This window comes from Rhinopithecus roxellana, chromosome 6, assembly GCF_007565055.1.
Source record: "Rhinopithecus roxellana isolate Shanxi Qingling chromosome 6, ASM756505v1, whole genome shotgun sequence".
Lineage (NCBI taxonomy): Eukaryota > Metazoa > Chordata > Mammalia > Primates > Cercopithecidae > Rhinopithecus > Rhinopithecus roxellana.
Genome location: NC_044554.1, coordinates 13,922,399 through 13,942,974, shown reverse-complemented (window position 1 = coordinate 13,942,974; position 20,576 = coordinate 13,922,399). Strand labels below are relative to the sequence as shown.

Genomic DNA, 20,576 nt, shown 5'->3' with positions numbered 1-20,576 from the left:
CTGGGGAGGGCGGATCACCTGAGGTCAGGCATTGGAGACCAGCCTAGCCAACATGGTGAAGCTCTGTCTCTACTAAAAATATAAAAATTAGCCAGGCATGGTGACAGGCGCCTGTAATCCCAGCTATTCGGGAGACTGAGGCAGGAGAATTACTTGAGTCCAGGAGGCAGAGGTTGCAGTGAGCTGAGACTGCACCACTGCACTCCAGCCTGGGCAACTAGACTGAGACTGTCTCAAAATATAAATAAATAAATAAAATAGAAATAATTAAAAAGGTACTTTGTAAATTACTTTCTATATGAAACTTTGGCCGGGTGCGGTGGCTCATGCCTGTAATCCCAGCCCTTTGGGAAGCCAAGGTGGGTGGATCACAAAGTCAGGAGTTTGAGATCAGCCTGACCAACATGGTGAAACCCCGTCTCTACTAAAACTATAAAAATTAGCCGGGCGTGGTGGCGCACGCTTGTAATCCCAGCTACTCAGGAGGCTGGGGCGGCAGAATCGCTTGAACCCGGGAGGCAGAGGTTTCAGTGAGCTGAGACCACGCCACTGCACTCAAACCTGGGCAACAGAGCAAGACTCAATCTCAAAAAAAAAAAAAGAAACCTCAAGAGAAAAATTGAACTGCAACAGCAACAATAAATCTGGATAAGGTACATCTCACTACTGCCCTTTCCCAGACATGAACCTACATTCTATGTAAGCACCTTCAAACACTCCCTATAAAGGGGAACAGGAGCTGACCACGTCCAGCCAAGCAAAGAAAGCAAATCCTTAGGAGGATTCATCATAGCCAGCGTGTAACAAAGCCAGCTCACTCATCGTGCAATTCCAGACTGCTGGAACCAAAGGGGCTGCAGAATGTCCTGGGCGGTTTGCAGGGCTGGCTCATCAATTACTCGCTGTGTGTTAAACAGTCTGGTCAGTAGAGGGAGCAGAGGAGGTTTCAGAGCTTTTCCACCAAGAGTCAGAATGGAAACCAACTGTGTTACCCAGTTTCACTTACTAGAGTCACTCAGCATTCACTCTCAAAATAAAGGTTTGAATAAGTCAAGCCTTCTTAGGTAGATAAGAACACAAGAACCAATCTATAATCTGTCATCACATCTAAATCCATGCCAATTCCTTGAAAATTACAATCCTGGGCCAGTTATCAATAGTAGGGTCCTATAATCAGGAACAAATTATCAAAAGACAATATGATACTTCTTTCTCAATAGAGTCAAAGAGGAGGTATATTTTTCTTGAATAGAAACAAAACAAAAAAAACTATAATAATATCAGATAGAAGAAGATACAAATGATAAACTAAACTACACATTCTAGAAAGATGTAAGTTGCTAAAACTGGAAGGTTTTTGCAAATGATGCTGCTGACTATAAATATATTAAAAATGAGAACTGGTCAGAAGTAAGATTTGGTATGCAGAGAGCAAGAGATAGCCTAGTGGCATAGAACATGTATTTAAATCACATTACTTCTTCATGAGTATAAAAGTAATAAAAATGATTAGCACACACAAACAGGGCTTGGCCACTTCCAGCCAGTTCCTTCATAGCATTTGTTAATGGCACGTCCCTGAAGTCAGTAATGGCAGACAGTTGATGGGAAGAACACTTACCTTTTGGCAAATCCCCAGTGCTGGAGGCTGAAACCGTCCTGCTTCTGTCATGGGATGGACTGCTCTCCTCTTGCTCAGTAAGTGGTGATCCCTCAGAAAGCACAGAGCCGCAGGCCACAGGTTCTAAGGATCCAGAGAACAACGAGGTGGAAAACTCTGGGAACTGTGACTCGGGAATTTTATGTCGTCCATTTGGCAATTCACCGTTGAATTGTTCATAGGAGCTGCTATATGTGTAATCACTTTCTGCATTTGGCTCATCAAGATTATATTCCTCAGGATTTGGGCAGTCTTCTTCATCATCCTCTTCATCGTCCAGTTGCTGCTCCAGTGAGAATGGGCCATTCTCAATATGGCCATTGGTTTTAGGTGATTCTATCCACGTAGGGTCTATGTTCACAAGTTCCTGATCTACATCATCTTCATCTTTTTCAATGTTTTCTTTCTCAGCATCTTCTTTCTCTTCCTGGTCCTCAGCTTCACCTTAAGAAGTTGATGGGTCAAGAATCAGAACTTGTTACTGTCCTTAATACGGCCCCACTAAGTACTTATCTCCATCAATAAAATACATTTTGAATGTGTTTAACTTATGTACCACCTAGTAAACACCTCTTCGCTTTTGGGGTAAACGCTTCAGGTTTTCTAAATCTCATTTTTCATTCATTTAATAATTGGCCTGCTGTTAAAAGAAAAAGTTACCCTTAAAGGAAAATAACTCTTTCTAAATAAAGTTGCACTTCCATTTCTACCTTCTACAATCTTCAGAAATAGACTTGTGTTGCATTACAGTTAGGTAAAAAGTTAATGACAAAATAAAGCACCATCATTAGCATGACAGAAACATGGTATTTCTCAGACATTTTACATTTTTTAAAAACTATTTTGAAATGTTAACATATTTCTGGCATACAGTTCACAAATGATGAAGTACAAGGCTGTCTCCCATATTTCCCAATAGGGAGTTGGAGACAATCGGACTTGTCATCTGCAGCAGCAGCACAAATCAGCCCCCAAGCTGACCGGGTAGGACCCTACTAATGGAGCTCTGAGGACCCCATGCAGCCCAGGTTCGAGGCCCCACTGACCATTGTCCTTTGCAGTCTCTGTCTCGGCCGCCTCCTCTAATCCTGTTGTTTTTAGTTTCACCTCTGGGCAGTATTCGCCATCCTGGTCATTGGAAGGTGCAGCTGAGGTGATGTTTTCTTCTATTATTTTCCTTTCAGCTTCTCGCTCCAGTTCTTCTATCTCCTGCAGGCGTTTCTCTAATAACTCAGCCTGCCTCTTCTGTTTCTTTTTCAGTTTTTTCTTTTTGTTTTTAGATATTTTTCCTATCTATAACATGTTAAGAAAGACCACAGGTCAGTTTTCTTCTTTTTAAAGTACCACATGATAGTAGAACTGCTAGCAGCATGGCAAATACCAATAAATTCTGCTTTCTCATGCCATATTCTACTAAAATCCCAAACCCAGACATCCACTTTGTGGTAAGGCTTACAGTAAAATCAAAGGGAAAGCAGTGCTGACTGATCTCACGTGCTGGGTCTACCACCAGGTCCTACCCTCAGAGGGATAGAGCTTAAATCCAGTAAGTCTTCACCATTCAAACTCTAAGAGAACTGAAGTTCGAAATTCTCTTGGCCTTAAAGGAGAAGCTCCTCTTGCAAGTTTTATTTGCTGCTGTCTATATACAAAGCAACAACATCCCACCTCCTCAATGCCAAAAATGAAACAGGTGCCTGAGCAGGTGTACGTCACTGTGTGTCTGGGTCTCACATATGAAGCTCTTAGCAGCCAAGACATGAATTCTAAGAGATAAGCCTATTCAGCAAAGGGAAAAAAGAAAAAGGCACAGCTTTTGTCTGCCTCCCATCATGGCCACCTGACTTGCCAAGCACTGGCAATGAAAGCCTCCAACCTTTCTTTCTTTTTTTTTTTTTGAGACGGAGTCTCGCTCTGCCGCCCAGGCTGGAGTGCAGTGGTTGGATCTCAGCTTACTGCAAGCTCCGCCTCCCGGGTTCCCGCCATTCTCCTGCCTCAGCCTCCCGAGTAGCTGGGACTACAGGCGCCCCCACCTCAGCCAGCTAGTTTTTTGTATTTTTTTAGTAGAGACGGGGTTTCACCATGTTAGCCAGGATGGTCTCAATCTCCTGACCTCGTGATCCGCCCATCTCGGCCTCCCAAAGTGCTGGGATTACAGGCTTGAGCCACCGCGCCCGGCCTAGCCTCCAACCTTTCAAACAATCAGTGAACTCAGGCAGCTCAAGCCAGGGAAGAACTATGGGAAACAACCCGGGCATCTCAGCAGGCCAGGAAGCGTAATTATCACAGCTCCCTCTTGTTCCAGAACTTACATTCCAAATCAAGGGTCGTCTCAGTAAACTTAGTGTTCTGCTGTTGTTTTGTTTTTTGTCTATTTTTTCTTTGAGACTGAGTCTTGTTCTGTTGCCCAGGCTGGAGTGCAGTGGTATGATCTCAGCTCACTGCAACCTCCACTTCCCGAGTTCAAGTGATTCTCATGTCTCACCCTCCCAGGTAGCTAGGAGTACAGGTGCACGTCATCACACCCAGCTGATGATGATGATGATGATGATGATGATGATGATGATGATGATGATGATGATTGACACGGAGTCTCGCTCTGTCACCCAGACTGGAGTGCAGTGGCGTGATCTCGGCTCACTGCAACCTCCACCTCCTGGGCTCAAGCGATTCTTCTGCCTCAGCCTCCTGAGTAGCTAGGATTACTGGTGTCCACCAGCACACTCGGCTAGTTTTTGCATTTTTGGTAGAGATGGGGTTTCACCATATAGGCCAGGCTGATCTCAAATTCCTGACCTCAAGTGATTCAGTGGCCTCAGCCTCCCAAAGCGCTGGGATTACAGGTGTGAGCCACCACACCCAGTATCTAATAAGGACATACGGTTTTGATGGGACCACAAAATAGATCAGTCTCTTTCTTATTTAATATCTGGATGGAAAAAAGTTAGAACAGCAGCTTCAGAAAAACAGGTAACTTAGCAGCCAATCAGAAATAATGTAAAGTGATTGTGAAATAAAAATACTTCAACTTCATCACCTCACATTTCACTAAACTTGGCCAACCATAGTCCAGAAAATGCATAAAGAAGACAATCTTTGAAAGGCTCTAACTATCCCAACTCTGCACAGATCACGAAAACTTAACAAGACAAGCTGGACGTGGTAGCTCACGCCTGTAATCCCAGAACTTTGGGAGGCCGAGGTGGGCAGATCACTTGAAGTCAGGAGTTTGAGAACATTCTGGCCAACATTGTGAAACCCCATCTCTACTAAACATACAGAAAATTAGCTGGTTGTGGTGGCGGGTGCCTGTAATTGCAGCTACTTGGGAGGCTGAGGCACAAGAATTGTTTGAATCTGGGATGGGGAGGTTGCAGTGAGCCAAGATGGCACCACTGCACTCCAGCCTGAGCGGCAGAGCAAAACTCAGTATCAAAAAAAAAAAACTAACAAGACAGTAAGTCTTACCTATTTGAGGATACACAACTGTTATAAATGTGTTCACCCTTTAAATACACAACTTTTTAATAATTTGAACAACTCAATAATAAATGGTCTCTTTTGACATGGTGCATATAAAGTAATATGTGTAAGTACTTACAGGTTTCTGCTGTGGAGCCGTACTCACTAAAATAAAATGAAACAAAATTGGTATTTAGCAGAAAACAGACACATACCTTCACGTAGGTCATTCGAATTGCAAAGTGAAATAATTATTGTCTTTTAATGGCTATCCAACTTCAAAAACTATTAATCAGAGCTTCTTAATCACAGGGATCTAGAGAAAGTTTATGCACTGAAACAAATGAGTGACTCTTGAAGGCATAGCAGAAGTTGCTCACACTGAGCCATTTCTCTTATTTATCTAAAATGAAATAGTAATACATCTCAAAAACAGTCAAGCCCAAAGCACCAACAGATAAGAAAATGGAAAACAATTCATACATATCACAGTCATTAAACCAAATTTGTTTAAAATATAATGAAATGAACAATTTAGATTAGATGTACATCTATATTTGAAATCTATTTTGCAAGCTTTCTACAATTTAAATCAAATACTGCAGTTGGTATGCAGCAAATAGTCTGGGAATCACATGATTAAACCCCTACACCAGGGCCAAAAGTTTGACAGGCTGGGTCCATGATCTAAACAACACCCTGATGGCAGTAAAGGAGATGTGAAGAGAGCCCCAGGCAGTCCCAGGAGCCTCAGCCCTTTAGTATCCATGCTTGCCTGACAACACACAAAGGCACAGACCACGGTGTCGAAGAATGAGAAGCATAGTCCACACTTTACTGCACCACCACCCCGACCCCACCCCAGAAGTAAAGATATCCCAATACTCAGGTCACTTGGTCTTCTTCCCCCACCATCAGGCCTTTTCTAACTAACTCCAAATCTGTTGATAAAACTCAGATTGACATAGCTATGCTAAATGGACAACAGGAATTACTGTAACAAAACTGAAGCTAGAAAAATATTCTGATGATTAAAGGTCAGCTACAGGAAAGCTGTTACTATGTTCTCCTCTGCAGAGAAGTGGGCAACAGAAAAAAATGTTCAAATATAGATGAAGCAGCAACTACAAATTTAAATGGCCTTTTAAAGGGGGACAAAAGTAAGTAATTTTAACATTAAAATATAATGTAGCTGGGGTATTTTCCATTTCAAGAAAAGGGTGCAGTTATTTCCAGCAATTAAACTTTTCCAAAAAGTTCCTTATATGAAACGTTTGATTCAGATACCTTCAACAACTGCAACTTTGCAAGCTCACAATGCCCCCAAACTGAAATGAAGCTAGCTCAGCTCCCTCACCTGCAGACCCTGAAGGAGGAGGAGCACCTGCTTTCTGCCACTCAGTGGCCTCAGCTGCCATTCTTCTCACATATGCATCATCCACACACATCAAGATGTTTTCTGGCTTTATGTCAGTATGAATGATCTTGCACTTACTGTGTAGATAATCTAACCCTTGAAGGACCTGGATATAGTAAAATCAAGAGAGGAGATAAGCTATTAATACCTCATTATATAACTTTTATTTATTTGAAAAACATGTAATACGATGACAGGGTACAAAGTTTGATAAACACAAAAGGATATTTAGTAAAAATCTCCCTCCCATGACTACCCGCACAGGAATCCAGCTCTCCTTTCCATAAGCAACAAATACGTATAATTTCAGAGATTATTTATGCTCATGGAAGCAAATGCATCTACATACAGTTGAACCTTGAACAACATGGGTTCACTTATACACAGATTTTTTTCTTCCACCTCTGCCACCTGAGACAGCAAGACCAACCCCTCAGCCTACTCAATGCGAAGATGATGAGGATGAAGACCTTTATGATGATCTACTGAATATGATCTATCTACTTAATGAATACCAAGTATATTTTCTCTTCCTTATGATTGTCTTAACATTTTCTTTTCTCTAGCTTACTTTATTGTAAGAATATGCTATATAACACATTAATCAACTGGTCATGTCATCAGTAAGGATTCTGATCAACAGTATGCCAGTAGTAGTTAAGCTCTGGTCAAGTCAGAAGCCAGATACGGATTTTCAACTTCATTGGAGGGGGTTGGTCAGTACCTCTAACCCTTGCGCTGTTCAAGCGTCAACTGTACATACTTCAATAACAACTATATTCATGTATCATACAATTGACCCCTTTAGGTATAGAATTCAATGGGTTTTAGATGTGCGACTATCACTACTATTTATTTTTTAATTTTAATTAATTAATTTATTTATTTATTTATTTTGAGACAGAGTCTGGCTCTGTCACCCAGGCTGGAGTGCGGTGGCTGGATCTCAGCTCACTGCAAGCTCCGCCTCCCAGGTTTACGCCATTCTCCTGCCTCCGCCTCCCAAGTAGCTGGGACTACAGGCGCCCGCCTCGTCGCCCGGCTAGTTTTTTGTATTCTTTAGTAGAGACGGGGTTTCACCGTATTAGCCAGGGTGGTCTCTATCTCCTGACCTTGTGATCCACCCGTCTCGGCCTCCCAAAGTGCTAGGATTACAGGCTTGAGCCACCGAGCCCGGCCTTTAATTTATTTTTAAATTTTTAATTTTTTTTTATTTTTTTGAGACAGAGTCTCGCTCTGTCACCCAGGCTGGAGTGCAGTGGTGCAATCTCGGCTCACTGCAACTGCTGCCTCCCAGATTCAAGCAATTCTCCTGCCTCAGCCTCCCAAGGAGCTGGGATTACAGGCATGTACCACCACACCTGGCTAATTTTTTTGTATTTTTAGTAGAGACGGGGTTTCACCATATTGGCCAGGCTGGTCTCGAACTCCTGAGCTTGTGATCCACCTGCCTTGACCTCTCAAAGTGCTGGGATTACAGGCGTGAGCCATGGTGCCTGGCAACTATCACCACTATTTAAATGACAACACTTTCATTGCTCCAAAAAGAAACAACATATTATAGCATTCACTCCCCATATCCCTCCTACCCCGTCTAACCCTTAGCAACCACTCATCTACTTGCTGATTCTGAACATTTCCTATAAATGGAATCATGCAAAGTATTTTTTGTAACTGGCATCATGTTTTCAAGTTTGACTCTTGTGCTGCATGTATTAGTACTTCACTTATTTTTATTGGCAAATAGTATTCCACTGTATGGAGATATAACATTTTGCTTATTCCTTCACTTCATGAACATTTGGGTTATTTTCACTTTAGGGGCTATAAAAATAATACTGCTATTCACACTCGTGTATACATTTTTGTGTGAACATACTTTTTTTTTTAGGGTAGGTATATACCTAGGAGTTACCATAATTAGCTCATACCGTGCCTCTATATTTAGCTTTTTGATAAACTGCCAAAGTGTTTTCCACAGCGGCTGCATCATTTTACATTCCTATCACCAGTGTATGAGGGTTCCAATTCTTCACCCTGAACAACACTATCTTTTTTACTTTATCCACCCAAGTGGATATGCAGTATCTCGTTACAGTTTTGATCTATATTTCCCTGATGGCTAATGATGTCCGTACATTTTTAACACTGCAAGAGAAGGGGGGCTTGATTTAAATAGAAAATAGCCTTAGTATCTAGACAATGCTACAGCATCATACTAAAAGAAAGTGATGAACCAAGATATTCATATTTATCATATTAAAACAATCAATCAAAAACTTACAGTGTCAGTGACCTGAATACAAGGTCAATGTTTTTCTATAATTATTTCCACTGGAGAATAATTTTTTCAATTATTTCCATAAACAAAATTTATTTTTACAAAACAGATCACGTTCTCATATGAGCATTAGAAATTCCAAATGTTAAGCAAATATTACATCAATCACCATTCAAACAATGAATCGAATAGGCATTCTGTTCACAAGAGACAGGAAGTGTTATATGTTTCACATCATCCAACACCGAAATATTCCCAGTTTAATCGACAGTCTGTTATCAGGAAGGCATCTGATCAACAGTAGGCTATTAGTAGTTAGCCTACTGTTAGTAGAAGTTTAAAGTAGCATTATGTAAGTGAGAGGGAACAACGATTTCACAAGGAAAATGAAAACAAGAATATCTGTCTCTTAAAAAGGATCAAAATGCCTACAAACATTTAAAACAACTTTACCTTAGGGAGTATTTTTACATAAATTCACTGAATGTGCATCGGCTGAGCTCCTATCACACGCCATTATTCCAGGTGTTTGATATATAAAAGCTCCCAGGCTTCATGTTGCTTAGAGTCCTCATATCCCCACAGAGCTTAGCAATTCAGGACGGGAAATGAGTATGAGGGGTGGGGGAATTGGCCAAAAAAAAACCAAGATGAATCATGGGCATGGCAAATATGATTTAATAAGACACTGACAAGTTCCTGGTTAAGTACCAGTAAAGCAGATAAAACTAGGATAAGATTTTAAGACTTTTGAGTTTTTGCCTTAGAATATTTACTGTTTTGGATAATACTGCAATTAGGATATGTTTAAATTACATTTAAAATGTCAAGGTTGCGCTCAGCCTTGCCTTGTAATCCCAGCGCTTCGGGAGGCCGAGGCAGGCAGATCACTTGAGGCCAGGAGTTCAAGACCAGCCTGGCAAACATGGTGAAACCCTGTCTCTACTAAAAACACAAAAAAAATTGCACAGGCATAGTGGCACAGGCATGGTAGCACACGCCTGTAATCCCAGCTATGCAGGAGGCTGAGGCACAAGGCGGAAGTCACAATGAGCTGAGATCATGGCACTGCACTCCAACCTAGGCAACAGAATAAAACTCTGTCTCAAAAGAAAAAATAAAATAAAATGTCAAAGGACCAATAGTAAGAAAGATAAGATTATGTAAAATATTTCCATGGAGAACATGGTTACACTCCTGAAGGAAACACAATCCAATGGGCTCATGTTATTCAATGACATTCATGCATCTTCCTGGTGCAAAATGAATAATATGTGGAGTTTTACATCTGAACAGCCAAAGAGATTCTAAAAAGTACAAGAAATTAATGGAGAGGCACACTGATGATGTCCAGCCCACAGAGGTCAAAGGAATACAATTTTTGAAAAATATTGGTTTTCCGACTAAAATTATATTTCGGTATCAAATACTATCTCAAGGTAAAAATGTCAGTACCTTTCTTTCCTAAATACCTTTGATCATTTTCTCATGCACAAGAGTTTCTTTCTTTCACAGTTCAAAGGCTGATTCGCTGTGCAGGAGGCTACACAGTTAAGAGTTAATGTGCCTCAGTGTGCAATGCGTTCACATGAGGTCCCAATGACAATGATGCACCTCATGACAAGCAAGAAGTGATCTCAGTAAAAATTTAAAGTTCAAGATTTTAAAAAAATATTGGCTATTGCACTCAACTGGGCTAACTTTCCTTAAACAGCAATGGGTAATACACACAAGGAAAATACTTTGCCATGGGGACAAATAAAGTTAGTTAAGATAATTCAAACCATTAAAGGAAATGGCAACAGGGCAGTGTTAAAAACATGACCTTGGACTCAGACTGCTCTTAAACTACTGCTCAACCATTTACTCATTGTGCTACCCCTGGGCAAGCTGTTTCAGCTGTTTGAGCTTTCATTCTTGTCTGTAAGAGGGGGAAACATACTGTTACACACAAATATAGCAAAAAGCATTAATCTATGGAGGCCGGGTGTGGAAGCTCACGCCTCTAATCCCAGCACTTAGGAGGCAGGCGGATCACGAGGTCAGGAGATCAAGACCATCCTGGCTAACATGGTGAAACCCCATCTCTACTAAAAATACAAAAAAAATTAGCCGGGTGCGGTGGCGGGCACCTGTAGTCCCAGTGACTTGGGAGGCTGACGCAGGAGAATGGCATGACCTCAGGAGGCGGAGCTTGCAGTGAGCCAAGATTGAGCCACTGCACCACTCCAGCCTGGGCAACAGAGCAAGATGGAAAACTCACAGAAACAAAGTCTAGCACACAAGAAACTTAAATGGTAAAACTTATCTAAGTCAGAAGACTTATACTGATACTGACTTACTGAATTACGAGTTTCCATCACTTTTTTAAAAAATTAATTTATTTTTAGAGATGGGATCCCACTATGTTCCCCAGGCTGGAGAGCAGTGGCTATTCAGAGGTGTAAGCATAGCACACTGTAGCCTCAAGTGCTGAGACCAGCTCGATCGGGGAGACCCTAATCCATTGGCACTAGAGGAATTAAAGACACATACAGAAATATAGAGGTGTGAAGTGGGAAATCAGGGGTCTCATAGCCTTCAGAGCTGAGATCCCCGAACAGAGACTTACCCACATATTTATTAACAGTAAACCAGTCATTAGCATTGTTTCTACAGATATTAAATTAAAAGTATCCCTTATGGGAAACAAAGGGATAGGCCAAATCAAATGAATAGGTTGGGCTAGTTAACTGCAGCAGGAACACGCCCTTAAGACTCAGATCGCTCATGCTATTGTTTGTGTCTTAAGAATGCCTTTAAGTGGTTTTCCACCCTGGGCGGGCCAGGTGTTCCCTGCCCTCATTCCAGTAAACCCACAACCTTCCAGTGTGGGCGTCATAGCCATTACGAACATATTACAGTGCTGCAGAGATTTCGTTTATGGCCAGTTTTGGGGCCAGTTTATGGCCAGATTTTGGGGGACTTGCTCCCAATATGCAAGCTTCTGGTCTCAAGTGATCCTCCTGCTTCAGCCTCCCAAATAGCTGGGATTAAAGTGTGAGCCACCACATCTAGCTTCCTAAGTCACTTATTAAAGTTCTCTGGGTTGGCCGGCATGGTGGCTTGCACCTGTAATTCCAGCACTTTGGGAGGTCAAGGCAGGTGGATCACCTGAGGTCTAGAGTTCAAGACCAGCCTGGCCAACATGATGAAACCCCGTCTCTACTAAAAATACAAAAATAAGCCAGGCGTGGTGGTGCATGCCTGTAACTGCAGCTACTCAGGAGGCTGAGGCAGGAGAATCATTTGAACCCAGAAGGCGGCAGTTGCAGTGAGCTGAGATCGCATCACCACACTCCAGTATGGGCAACAGAGTAAGGTTCTGTCTCCAAAAAAAAAAAATTATCTGGGTCTCAGTTGTTTCAATTTCTAATATAACAGGGCTGTACTTGATAACCTGTATGGTATATCTCAGCAACAAAACTTTGATTCCATACTTTAATTTTGAACTATTTTTTTTTTTCTTTTTTTTTTGAGATGGAGTCTCACTTTATCACCCAGGCTAAAGTACAGTGGCACGATCTTAGCTCACTGCAACCTCCACCTATTGGGTTCAAGCAATTCTCCCGCCTCAGCCTCCCTAGTAGCTGGGATTACAGGCGTGTGTCACCACTCCCAGCTACTTTTTGTATTTTAGTAGAGAGAGAGTTTCACCATGTTGGTCAGGCTGGTCTCAAACTCCTGACCTCAGGTGATCCACCCATTTCGGCCTCCCAAAGTGCTAGGATTACAGGCATGAGCCACCATGCCCAGCCTGAACTACTATTTTTAAATGGCTTTATTTTCCAAAATAGCATTTGTCTTTACCAGTGAAGCTTAAAGTAATAATGCACCCCAGAATCAACCAACATTGATGGGCACTCCTACAATTATTTATACAGGATAACTGTGACAATGGGAAAAACAAAAATACAAAACAAAAAGGAATCGTGTTTCATCCCCAAGGATAGACCTCCCCTTGCAAAATCTGACAGAGTTAAGTCTTTACTAATTCTTCCCTCTGTTGCTTTTACTTGTCAAATCACAGTATGTTCATCTTTCTTGCCTAAAAACCTTAATACGGCTGGGCACAGTGACTCATGTCTGTAATCTCAGCACTTTGGGAGGCCAAAATGGGCGGATTACAAGGTCAGGAGATCCAGTCCATCCTGGCCAACATGATGAAACCCGGTCTGTACTAAAAAATACAAAAATTAGCTGGGTGTGGTGGTGCATGCCTGTAATCCCAGCTCTTCAGGAATCTGAGGCACAAGAATCACTCGAACCCAGGAGGCAGAGGTTGCCGTGAACCGAGATCGCACCACTGCACTCCAGCCTGGGCGATACAGCGAGACTCCATCTCAAAAACAAACAAGAAACCTTAATACTCGGTGCCAGCAGGAGGCAGCAGTGATCCTTTGGCTGCCAGGGAAGCTGAGATCAACCTAAGCCCAGATGGGCCAGGGACATGACTCTCAATCATCCCACTCAGGAAGCCAGTTCACACACATGAGGAACAAGTGCCAGGTTTCTCTGGGTAAAGTCACACTTTAACTTCAGCAGCAGTGCAGAAAAGAAGGCCAAATCTAGGGCTGGGAGCTAGAAGCCCCAAGTCCTGTTCCAAATTAACTAGCTGCAGGCTCAGAGAAGGTTCCTTCTTTTCCCTGAACCTCAAATTCATCTTCAAAATAAGGGGCTTGGTAAAAATGGTCTCAAAGCTTTCTTTCTGTACATCAATATCTGTGTCAGATACCATCTATTACTGGTCTTCACAACACAAATCTGCTCCTCTCCACCACAACTTGATTGAAATAGGTCCTGTAATCTTGTAGGTAAGTGCGGGAAGAGGCAAGCATCATGTGGAAACTCCTCTAAAGACTGTCTCCCTGGCCTTGCTCACAGCCCAGAGAGCAAAGCTTCCTCCAAAATTCTGAACTGTAAAAAGAAATAGAATGAGAGCAACTTTCCGAATTATGCTCCGCTACTGGTGATAAGTGGGGGACTTTCTTCCTCCCACACCTGAACAAAGGACACAGGGCAGGGAGACTGTCTCCTCCTACTCTGTGGGTAACAGAACCTAATGAAGCGCCCAGAGAAACCCAAGTGGGCAGCCAGATGGGCTGGCAGAGGAAGGAGGCGACCCCAAGTAAGAGTTTTTCATTGAGGATATTAATTACTTGTGGGTGTGGAGGACACCAGAGGGGCTCTCTGCAAGCCTAGAAGTTTCCTGCTGGAAACGCTGAGGCTTCCACTAGATTTCCTTTCCAGAGTAAAACAGACAAGGCAGGTCCCACCAACTGCCTGTGAAAACCAGGATGTTAAACTCAACAGAGGAGCTTGGAAATACCTGTTACAATAAAAGAGGACAAGAGCCAGAGACATGCTCAAACCAAAAATCCAGGGGACGGCATCCTTACCCACATTGTCCTGAAATATCCTCTGCTCCTTTTTCTTTCTATCTCTAACTGGTGAGAATTAATGAGAAAATCCAGCAGCTGTACTTCTGAATGTCATCAGAAAGTTAAAGCTGCTGTGTCCAGCACTGGGACTGCACAAAGCAATGGGTCAGGAAAGCAGCTTAGTCCCTTGAAACGGAGCCACCTCACCATATTTCCTGAGTTGAGGGCTCAACATCCTAAGGAGAAATTCCAAGTCAATACAGCATCATGTGCACTACCATGCTGAACAAACCCAGTAATATAAAAATGTTTACCAAATTGACATGAAAGCTTCTGGTCTGAATTTGAACAATACTGGTTCAATCATAATAAAATTTGCTGATAAACAGGGCCACTGAAAGAATTAAAATGGTAAATAAATACTAAGTATAGACAAAATCAGCCAATGATACATGATACCGGTGGGAGGACCTGCGGGGGACCGCCGTGATTCTTGGCATACTCGAAGGTTGCACCCCAAAGGGAGAGGTCTGGAAAAATACTGGGTTTTAAAGGTCTCATCTGGTTACATATTATAATAGCTACTTCACAAAATCTAATAGCTGTACTTTTTTTGTTTGTTTGGAGACAGAGTCTCTCTGTCGCCCAGGCTGAAGAACAGCAGTGACACAATCTCGGCTCACTGCAACCTCCGCATCCTGGGTTCAAGCAATTCCTGCCTCAGCCTCTCAAGTAGCTGGGACTATAGGCGCATACTGCCACGCCCGGCTAAGTTTTAGTAGAGACAGGGTTTCACTGTGTTGCCCTGGCTGGTCTCGAACTCTTGAGCTCAGGCAGTCCGCCCGCCTTGCCCTCCCAAAGTGCTGGGATTACAGGCATGAGCCACCGCGCCTGGCCTAATGGCTGTACTTTTAAACAATCTGATTACTAGCTCTACTATTAAGGCACAAGGAAACCACTTACCACAGAGACAAAAATGCACACTTTTCACTGACATATTACAATTTAAAATCATCTCAATCTTTCTATGTAGGACATTTTACACTACCCTGCAGTTAAGAGCATGGATTCTGGAACTACACCATCTGGATTCAAATCCTGGATCCACCACAATAACTATGGGACTCTGAGGAAGATTTGTATCCCCACTGTGCAACATCTTAGGTAGAGTGAAGATAGTAACACCACTGGCCTCATAAGGTCGCGGTGAGGACTAAATATCATGATACAAATGAAGAACATAAAACAATCAGTGCCCGAAAGAACACAGTAAGTGCTAGTTACAATCATGATAACAGAAAGAGTAATAATATAATTTTAAAATCCTGGGCTACAGCTATAATTGCTAGTTTTTTCACCAATGTAGCAAAATCACCAAAATGCAAGCCTTGCCCTTGGCAAGCTTCATTTAACTAATGGCAAGCAGCCATGTTCTTACAAGGTTTCTGTAAAGAGCAATGAACTAAACCATAATCTCTTTAAGTAAAACCCCAGCTACCTTTTCAATTACACAAGAAAGTCAAAGCCACTTTTAAAGAGTGCCAAAGAATTTTAAAGAAACCATCACCCGAGGTCTATCTTTTAATGTACTACAAATAATGACAACACAAACATTTCTTTTTGCAGTGTTAGAAAAAAAAAGTAAGAGGTGGACATAAAATAGACCTCAATTCAGTGACTTAAAAAAAATAGGAAGGTGCACAAACAGTCACAAGACTCCATGGGTAAGGCCAGAGAAGCAGCCACCAGACAGGCCTGGGAGTGGGCTGCACATGGCACTCTAGGGTCATCACCAGAAGCCGCTAGGATGGCCTCCTTCTGCCACAGCCCAGTCACCATGGCTACATGAGGACAGCTAAGAACTGATCAGAGGATTGACAATAGCGTATAGAAAACCCAGAAAAAGCAATTGATCAAATTCCATCATTACTTTTGAAAAATAAACAAGTGAGGCCGGGCGCGGTGGCTCAAGCCTGTAATCCCAGCACTTTGGGAGGCCAAGACGGGCGGATCACAAGGTCAGGAGATCGAGACCACCCTGGCTAATACGGTGAAACCCTGTCTCTACTAAAGAATACAAAAAACTAGCCGGGCGAGGTGGCGGGGCGCCTGTAGTCCCAGCTACTCGGGAGGCTGAGGCAGGAGAATGGCATAAACCCGGGAGGTGGAGCTTGCAGTGAGCTGAGATCCGGCCACCGCACTCCAGCCTGGGCGACAGAGCCAGACTCCGTCTCAAAAAAAAAAAAAAAAAAAGAAAAGAAAAGAAAAATAAACAAGTGGTAGTATTTATCTGTCAGCCCTTTAAATCACAGAAAGATCAGCCATTTTCTAAAGAGTAAGGGAAACATGCTTTTTCCTTCATTTAAGGAAAGACAATTAACCAAGATACTTCTTGGCCACTTAATATATAAAGGAAGACACAAAGAGATGTGAAACTCACAATACATGATGCTGGAGTTTAGGAGACAAGATGGCTACTTTGTGTTACTATGATGGATGCTTTAGAAGTCCACACTTTTTTTTTTTTTTTTTTTTTTTTTTTGAGACAGATTTTCACTGTGTTACTTAGGCTGGAGTGCAGTGATGCAACCTTAGCTCACTGCAACCTCCACCTCCTGGGTTCAAGTGATTCTCCTGCCTCAGCCTCCCAAGTAGCTGGGACTACAGGTACGTGCCACCAAACCCAGCTAATTTTTGTATTTTTAGTAGAGATGGGGTTTCACCATATCGGTCAGGCTGGTCTAGAACTCCTTACCTCATGATCTGCCTGCCTTGGCCTCCCAAAGTGCTGGGATTACAGGCATGAGACACTGCACCTGGTCCATCCTTATTCTTGTTTGTCTGCTTGTTTTGAGACAGAATTTCGCTATTGTGGCCCAGGCTGGAGTGCAATGGCACGATCTCGGCTCACTGCAGCCTCCACCTCCAATGTTCAAGCGATTCTCTTGCCTCAGCTTCCCAAGTAGCTGGAACTACAGGTACATGCCACCACTCTCAGCTAATTTTTTATATTTTTAGTAGAGACAAGGTTTCACCATGTTGGCCAGGCGGTCTTGAACTCCTGACCACAGGTGATCCACCCCCTCAGCCTCCCAAAGTGCAGGGATTACAGGCATGAGCCACCACACCCGGCCCCCTTATTCTTAACCTCCACAATCAAACCACAAATTATGCATTACTATTTTGAGTTTACAAATGAGGACACAGGCTCACAGAGGCTAAGTAACTTGCTCAGGAGTACAAGATTGAAGTGCCAAAGCTACGATGCTAAGTCTGTCACCAAAGCACATGCACCTTATACTTTCTCTTATCCTCGTGGTTCTCAATGAGAGGAAAACTGGCAAAGTTCTGAGATATTTTTAATTGCCACAACCAGGGATGGTGATAGCTGATACTGGCATCTGAAGGGTAGATGCCAGGGATGCTGCTAAACATCCTACAATGCACAGGAAAGTCTCCCACAATTAAAATTATCTTGTCTGAAGTGTCAGTAGAGCTAGGGTTGACATGTGGCCTACAAGTAGTTATGGGACCAAATGTGAGCTGAAGGTATTTCAAGGAGGGAAGGCATATGCCCCTCTTGACTGGGTACTGTGAGAAGCCTTTGTCACAATGGTGGGATTCTGGCTGAGTCTTAAAAATGTGGGTAGACAAGGATGGCATTTCTGGCAGCCTAGGACAAAAGAAATGATCAAAGACGTGGAGATAAAAAATGGCAAGGTGCCATTTAGGGGTCAAGATGATTATCATTAAGTACTTTCTGTAACTACCTACAAAATAAAACCAGTAAACATTTACAAATAAAAATTCTGGTAAATCTGCACATTACAAATGTTTGGGACATCTTTGAATACTCACAAAAAATGTAAGCTGGTAGATTCCAGAGGGAAATAGGGTACCTGAGGGACATTACTTTTTGTCTGCAAGGGGAAATATAAGCTGACACCAGATGACATTAGATCTTAAACAGGTTCCCAGAAAGAAAAGTGACTTAACTTATATCGGACATAGCCCCAGTGCATTTCCAAACTTACTACAGGTTCACAATAAGTTTATTACATAAAACTCATTATATAACAGCCAAAATGGTAAATCCATGAGCTCTGAAGCCAGACTATCTGGGTTTGAATTCCTGCTCCACCACTCAGCACTTTTTAAGTGACTTCCTAACTAGGGGCAAGTTACTTAACCTCTCTGGACTTCTGTTTCCACTTGATGAAATCAGGAAAGTAATAACATCCATTTCACAGGGTTACTGTGAGGAACTCAACTATGTAAAGTACTCAAATTATACCTGGCACATAGTAAGCACCAAGTTAACTATTTGCTACTACTAGCAGTACTATCTCTCATTACATCTTTACAATAAACTAATGAGGAAGGTACTATTTTTGTTTTTTTGTTTTTAAAGAGACAGTCTTGTTCTGTCACACAGGCTAGAGTGCAGTAGCACCATCACGGCTCACTGCAGCCTTGACCACTTGGGCTCAAGTGATCCTCCGACCTCAGCCTCCCAAGTAGCTGGGACCACAGGTGCATGCCATCATACCCGGCTAATTTTTAAATTTTGTTTTGTAGAGACAGGGTCTTGCAATTTTGCCCAGGTTGGTCTTGAACTCCTGGTCTCAAGCAATCCTCCCACTTCAACCTTCCAAAGTGCTGGGATTACAGGGATGAGCCACCATGCCTGGCTGGTATCATTATTTTTACCACTTTTATTGATGATGAAATTGTGGTTTGCAGAAGTTAGGTAACTTGGCCAAAGCCCTTTGGTGAAATTAGAGTATATTTGATTCCAAACCCAAGCTCTTAATAACTCCATATATTGCTTCATGAAGGCCAAGAACATAAAGCTTTAGCAAGCAGGCAATGGGAAGCCACTAAAGGATTCTAAATGGGAATATGAGTCATTAAAGCAAGGTTTTACTTGCAACAGAAAGGAGAATAAACCATAAGAGGGACCAGGAATTGGACGGGCTGTATGTACAGAGAGCCAAGAGAAGCCTGTGAAAAGGTACTGGTTGGAGGTGACAAGGCCCTGAACTAAGGAGGAGAGCAAACGAAATACAAAGAACATCAAGATAAAAAGACATGGCAAAGTAGAGTTCAACAGGTGGGTTCCTGGAGAAGCACAGCAAGTGATAGAGTAAAGGGAATGACTGGAACCTGGTCAGCTATCCTTCACTCTTTTTTTTTTTTTTTTTTTTTTTTTGAGACGGAGTCTCGCTCTGTCGCCCGGGCTGGAGTGCAGTGGCCTGATCTCAGCTCACTGCAAGCTCCGCCTCCCGGGTTCACGCCATTCTCCTGCCTCAGCCTCCCGAGTAGCTGGGACTACAGGTGCCCGCCACCTCGCCCGGCTAGTTTTTTGTATTTTTTTAGTAGAGACGGGGTTTCACAGTGTTAGCCAGAATGGTCTCGATCTCCTGACCTCGTGATCGGCCTGTCTCGGCCTCCCAAAGTGCTGGGATTACAGGCTTGAGCCACCGCGCCCGGCCCCCTGACTCTTAAGAAGAAGGTCTACAGTGAAAGGATACTAAGAAAATACTAAGAAAATTGGTCTGCTCTGGCTTGTTCTGGGAAATGATGTAACTGTGTCAGCCTGCAATAAAAAAACTTCCTGGCACCACCCAGGAGAAAGAAACACTGAAAACACAGGCTGAATCAAAGGGGGTGAAGGGAAACCTCAGGTAAGTAGATTATTAACTGGGATATGTAATTTCTTGAACAACTTACTACACTGAAAGTTCTGCGTAAGCTTAGGGGAAAAAAAATCCAGATTCCATGATAATATTTTTCTTAAATAAAGATGGATCCACACACACAAAACCAAAACCAAACCAAAACCCATTAACACTGCATATAAGAACAAAGTGCAGACCACATTACAGGATCAAATTTTCAGCATGAATTTTTCTGAACTAAAGAAATAATACAAGAGCTCTTTCTAAATTTCCACAAAAAACAGGGTACATGAATTTCAGTGAGGATAACACATGCATTGGCCAGGTGTGGTATAATCCTAGCAACTTTGGGAGGCTGAGGTGGGAAGACTGCTTGAGTCCAGGAGTGGCCTCAAGAGACCAGCCTGAGCAATACAGTGAGACCCCATCTCTACAAAAAAAATAAAAATTAGCTGGCATGGTGGTGCATGCCTGCAGTCCCAGCTACTAGGGAGGCTGAGGTGGGAGGATCACTTGAGCTCAGGAGGTCGAGGCTGCAGTGAGCTGTGACTGACCACCGCACTCCAGCCTGGGTAACAGAGCAAGACCCTGTCTCGAAAAACAAAAACAAAATGAAGAACACACGTTAACTTATTTAATCTTCGGTTCATTCAAC

At 42.7% G+C, this 20,576-nt stretch overlaps 1 protein-coding gene across 14 annotated transcripts in view; it reads right to left on the bottom strand.

The window, feature by feature from the left end:
- The window catches only part of SRPK2 (SRSF protein kinase 2), a 284,044-nt gene that overhangs the window by 25,846 nt on the left and 237,622 nt on the right, over positions 1-20,576 (bottom strand). For all 14 annotated transcript variants that reach the window (XM_030932258.1, XM_030932264.1, XM_030932254.1 and 11 more), the window contains 4 exons: positions 6,480-6,645; positions 5,262-5,287; positions 2,707-2,953; positions 1,622-2,104 (listed from right to left, as the gene is read on the bottom strand). In XM_030932258.1, coding sequence (XP_030788118.1) covers positions 1,622-2,104; positions 2,707-2,953; positions 5,262-5,287; positions 6,480-6,645 — 922 coding nt within the window. The remainder of the gene's footprint in view (positions 1-1,621; positions 2,105-2,706; positions 2,954-5,261; positions 5,288-6,479; positions 6,646-20,576) is intronic.